This window comes from Piliocolobus tephrosceles, chromosome 13, assembly GCF_002776525.5.
Source record: "Piliocolobus tephrosceles isolate RC106 chromosome 13, ASM277652v3, whole genome shotgun sequence".
NCBI classification, from domain to species: Eukaryota; Metazoa; Chordata; class Mammalia; order Primates; family Cercopithecidae; genus Piliocolobus; species Piliocolobus tephrosceles.
In genome coordinates this window covers 46593996-46599387 of record NC_045446.1, presented here as the reverse complement: position 1 = coordinate 46599387, position 5392 = coordinate 46593996, and the positions used below count along the sequence as shown (strand labels likewise).

Genomic DNA, 5392 nt, shown 5'->3' with positions numbered 1-5392 from the left:
CACAGCCTCTACGACCCGTTTGTCTCGGGCTCTCCCACTTCAACTATCGGGGTTTCTCTGCCTGTTGTGCACTCGTGCGTTTCTTTGCCCCTGACACTCTAAGCTTTCTGCTTTCTGCGTGTCTCTCAACCTCTTTCGGTCCCTCTTTCACGGTCTCGCTCTCTCAGCTCTATGCCCCTAATGCCTTGCCTCTGTCCAAATAACTCACGAACTGATTTCTACAGCTGCTCTACCCCTGGGTTCCCCACAAATCAGGGGCGGAGCAGTATTAAAAGTCAGCTCAGTGGTGAGCGCGCACAGCCAGCGTTTCCCGCGGACACAGCAGTCGGGTGTTGGAGAGGTTTGGAAAGGGAGTGCCGGAGAGCCAAGTGCAGCCGCCTAAGGCTACTGGTCGCTCCCCCCCTCCCTGCCCGGTGGGGGAACGAGAGCGCGCGCCAGTGTGGAGGCGCGGGCTGGCTGGCCACTCTGCGGGCCCCTGCGGCCACCCAGGGGACTCCCCAAGCCCCGCCCCGCTGTATTCCTATTGGTCTCGGGCTCCCCCGCCCCCAGCTGCCGGCCTGGGCTCCGGGGCGTTTAGGTTACCACGGATAAATAGCCCAGGGCGCCTGGCGCGAAGCTGGGGGTGAGGAAGCCCTAGGGCGCTGCCGCTGTTTTCCTTAACCACAAATCAGGCGGGACAGGACAGGGAGGGGTAGGGGACAGTGGGTGGTCATTCAGACTTCCAGCACTTTACTATCAACAGCCAGGGCTCCCGAGCGGCGGAAAATTCCGGCCACTCTCTGCAGCTTGGGTTGGGCGAATCTAGGACGGTGCCGCGCCACCGCCAGGATATGGAGCTACTGTCGCCACCGCTCCGCGACGTAGACCTGACGGGCCCCGACGGCTCTCTCTGCTCCTTTGCCACAACGGACGACTTCTATGACGACCCGTGTTTCGACTCCCCCGACCTGCGCTTCTTCGAAGACCTGGACCCGCGCCTGATGCACGTGGGCGCGCTCCTGAAACCCGAAGAGCACTCGCACTTCCCCGGGGCTGTGCACCCAGCCCCGGGCGCGCGTGAGGACGAACATGTGCGCGCGCCCAGCGGGCACCACCAGGCGGGCCGCTGCCTACTGTGGGCCTGCAAGGCGTGCAAGCGCAAGACCACCAACGCCGACCGCCGCAAGGCCGCAACCATGCGCGAGCGGCGCCGCCTGAGCAAAGTAAATGAGGCCTTTGAGACGCTGAAGCGCTGCACGTCTAGCAACCCGAACCAGCGGTTGCCCAAGGTGGAGATCCTGCGCAACGCTATCCGCTATATCGAGGGCCTGCAGGCTTTGCTGCGCGACCAGGACGCCGCGCCCCCTGGCGCCGCCGCCGCCTTCTATGCGCCGGGCCCGCTGCCCCCAGGCCGCGGCGGCGAGCACTACAGTGGCGACTCCGACGCGTCCAGCCCGCGCTCCAACTGCTCCGACGGCATGGTAAGGCCGGGACCCCAGGAAGTGAGGACGTTAGGGCGGCGCTCCGGATATCTGGGATGTGCTTCCAAGGGCGGGGAGCTGGCCTTGCAGGAGGTTTAGTACAGGATCCTTTCCAAGAGAGAGGACCCCCGTGTCCTGGGCAGCTGTCACTGGGGTAGCCTAATTGTTTTGGAAGCGTGAGGGCAAGCTATTCCCTACTTCCAAAATGTAAATTTGCGCCCCTTGGTGACTGTCCGCCCTTGGTTTGGCCCAGCATGTTGCAGACCTCATCTCCTACCCACCCGTAATCACCCCCAACCAGGACAGGTCTGGGCCCGGAACTCGAGGCTGAGGCTAGAGTTAGAGAGGGGGCGGCTACAGGGATTGGTGTTCGGGCCCCGCGCCGTCCCGCGGGCCTGACTCAGTCGCCCTTGCTGTTTGCAGATGGACTACAGCGGCCCCCCGAGCGGCGCCCGGCGGCGGAACTGCTACGAAGGCGCCTACTACAGCGAGGCGCCCAGCGGTGGGTATTCCAGGCTTCGCCCTGCTCGCTCCTCCTCCCCATGGCCTTCATGGAGCTGTCCTGGCCTCTCTATATCTAGGAAGCCCCCGCCCCAACTCACACACGCCTATGTCCCGGGAGGTGGTGCGGGCGATGAAATACTAAGCAAGTAGCTCCTTCTCCTTTCGATTGTCCCGGACTCTGACAAGTCCTCAGTTTCCAATCTGTCTCAAAGTACTGGACCCAGGGGTGGGAGGCTTGTCGCGGCCGCACCCCTGCTTACTAACCGAGCCCTCCCCGCGCAGAACCCAGGCCCGGGAAGAGTGCGGCGGTGTCGAGCCTAGACTGCCTGTCCAGCATTGTGGAGCGCATCTCCACCGAGAGCCCTGCGGCGCCCGCGCTCCTGCTGGCCGACGTGCCTCCGGAGTCGCCTCCGAGCGGGCAAGAGGCTGCTGCCTCCAGCGAGGGAGAGAGCGGCGACCCCACCCAGTCCCCGGACGCCGCCCCGCAGTGCCCTGCGGGTGCGAACCCCAACCCGATCTACCAGGTGCTCTGAGGGGCGGGTGGCCGCCCACCCGCCCGAGGGATGGTGCCCCTAGGGTCCCTCGCGCCCAAAAGATTGAACTTAAATGCCCCCCTCCCAACAGCGCTTTAAAAGCGACCCCTCTTGAGGTGGGAGAGGCGGGAGAACTGAAGTTTCCGCCTCCCGCCACCCAGGGCAAGGACTCAGCGCGGTTTTTTCCACGCAGCACCCTTCCCGGAGATTCATTGCGATGGCCGCTCCGTGTTCCTCGGTGGGCCAGAGCTGACCCTTGAGGGGCCAAGTTCAGCTTTCTCGCGCCCCCCCCCCCCATGGGGGTGAAACCCTCCCAGACCTAAGCCCTGCACCGGGATGCACCGGTAATTTGGGGGGCGTGAGGCCCAGGTGCACTCCTGTCCCAAATGCAGCAGGTGTAACCGTAACCCACTCCCAACCCGTTCCCCGGTTCAGGACCACTTTTTATAATACTTTTGTAATCTATTCCTGTAAATAAGAGTTGCTTTGCCAGAGCAGGAGCCCCTGGGGCTGTATTTATCTCTGAGGCATGGTGTGTGGTGCTACAGGGAATTTGTACGTTTATACCGCAGGCGGGCGAGCCGCGGGCGCTCGCTCAGGTGTTCAAAATAAAGGCGCTAATTTATACCGCGGTGGCTCCGGCTTTCCCTGGGCATGGGAGTGGGATCCGGAGGAAAATCCGCAAACTGGGCCAGCTGCCCCTCAGCGACCCCTGTAGGCGTCAGGCGGATTGCAAGGAGGAAGCCTGTTGCCTGGGGAAGGAAGGAGGGGTGCAAATTTCTCTAATACGTGGGGACGTTCCTCTGACCTTGACTACATCACCACACACTTCCGTGGCTCTTATGGAAGGGTACACAGGTTGATATGAGTATTTTTTAAACCCATGTCTGAGCTCACCCCCCAGAGATTCTGATTTAATGTTTCTGCTCCAGATACCCAGGGCCAGGGTACTGGAAATTTTTTCAAAAGCTCCGCAGGTGATTCTGAAGTTCATTCAAGGCTGAGAATCATCCCCTCCATATACAGTGAGTGAACCCAGTGAGTGATAACCAGAAGAACCACAGGAAGGTTGTGGCCCAGGCATCACTTGGGGGCTTCGTGGGTATGGAAGATGTGATAGAGTGCCCACAGCATTCTGAGGAAAAGCTAAATGAGTGTAGAGATGTGCTGTAAGCTCTCTGGCCCTTACAGGCCATTAGTAATAGGTGTAAATGCAAAGAGGCAACATAGAAGGCCAGACAGGCGCAGACACCTCTACCCAGCACCTAGAGCACCCCTACTCTATCAGATTCCATAGGACGACAGGAGCCGGGATCCTGTGAGCAGAGCGGCACGTGGGCCAGCATCATCACAGGTGGCATAGGTACTCTTTATCAGGCTATAACTCTCTGAGAGCAGAGGAGGGGGCATTTATTTAGCTTGGGTGTTGGGGAGGGCTTTCTGGAGGAGTTGTCATTTGAGCTCTGTCTTAAGAAACAAGAGTAGACAATGCACTCACAATGCACACGGGTGCGCACATGTGCGCCCCTCCCCCCCCAACACACACACAGGTACCTGTGCTTTCCCTTGGGTCCAAGGCCCCTGAGGGATGATCTGGCAAGGGTTCTTCCCCATTCACATACCACCTCCCCACTCCCAACACACATGTGCCATCAGGACCTCAGGACCTCCTACATCCCACCCACAGATGCTCTTCCTGAAAACCCTACAGGCCCACTTTCAAGGGCTTTGTTCGCCAAGGAGGGGGCCCTCAGGAATGCACACAAGATGTGATGCCAGAAGGAATATCCTCATCACCTGTCTGAGGATCCATTCTCTGCTTTCCCCAACACAGGGTCCCTGGGGAGCTGCCCAGAGCTGTTCTGTTACTAATGATCCTCCACTTGTCTTCTGGCCACTTCCTCACATGTCCCTTGGAATTCTTTATACTCTTTTGAGACCCCCTGGGGTCCATTCATGAATTCATTGATTCCACAGATGCCAGGTCTTGAGCTGGGTGAAAACAGAGACCGTTGGATGCAGCTCCCGCCCTTGGGAAGCACACAAACACTTGGGAAGGATGGGATCCTTTCAGCAGCTGGTTACATCCGGATGAATTAAGTGCTGTACTGGAGGTGCACGTAGCAGGGGAACGCCATAGAAGCAAAGGGGAAGGTTTCCTAACTAGTCTGGGGGAGATATAGACAAACAGGTAAACTTTAATGAGAATCTTGAAGGAGTTGGTCATGAAAGAGGAGCCAACGAAGGGGGCTACAAGCTGAGGAAACAGCAGGTGCAAAGATCCAGGGGTGAGAGAAAGAAAACTGCCTTTGTGGAACTGCAGATGCTCATGGGGAGGGGCCAGAGGAAGATGGAATGGCAGAGGCAGGACCACAGTGGACCTCATCTGGACTTCATCTTGAGGGCAGTAGGGAGCCACACCGTAATCTAAACAGGGGAAGGATACAAATAATTCTGCATTTTAAAAATGCCAGTTTGGGCTGGCAGAATAGGTAGGAGAGAACACGACTTGAGACAGGGAGATCTTTCAGGAAGTCACTGGAGTTGCTTACAGGAGGTATGACATATCCTGAACTGGCCTGGGCCAAATAATGTGTTGGTGTTCAGGGTATAGCAGAGAACATTGAAGGCACAGTCTCTACCTTCATACAGCTTAAAATCCACTGGGGAAGTAGCCATAAGATGAAGAACCAAGTGAAAAAATACATGTTATAAATGATGAGAAACACCATAAGGAAAGGCAACAGGTGTAAGCAGAGGTGGTAATGCTGAGTGAGAAGGCAAGCAGGTCGACAGAGGAGGCAGAATTTCTGCACCAAGGGAAGCAATTCTATACATGAAGAGCGTCCCAGGATCCTAGAGGGGGTCTGTGTATAATTAGAAGAAAATACCCCT

General features: G+C 57.9%; 1 protein-coding gene across 3 annotated transcripts; it reads left to right on the top strand.

Annotated features, from left to right (window-relative positions):
• Positions 1–618: 618 nt before the first annotated feature.
• MYOD1 (myogenic differentiation 1) lies at positions 619–4970 on the top strand. 3 transcript variants are annotated; one of them, XR_002735401.2, is made up of 5 exons: positions 619–1460; positions 1884–1962; positions 2247–2430; positions 2867–3098; positions 4939–4970. XR_002735401.2 is itself a non-coding variant. In XM_026454006.1 (3 exons), exons 1-3 carry the CDS (start codon positions 831–833, stop codon positions 2755–2757), a joined length of 1224 nt encoding a protein of 407 aa, XP_026309791.1. In that variant the 5' UTR covers positions 619–830; the 3' UTR covers positions 2758–3128. The 3 variants fall into 3 exon arrangements, 2 of the variants coding, with proteins under 2 accessions (XP_026309791.1, XP_023086659.1); XM_026454006.1 differs by lacking the exon at positions 4939–4970 and having other exon boundaries at positions 1884–1966; positions 2247–3128; XM_023230891.3 differs by lacking the exon at positions 4939–4970 and having other exon boundaries at positions 2247–3124.
• Positions 4971–5392: the final 422 nt, after the last annotated feature.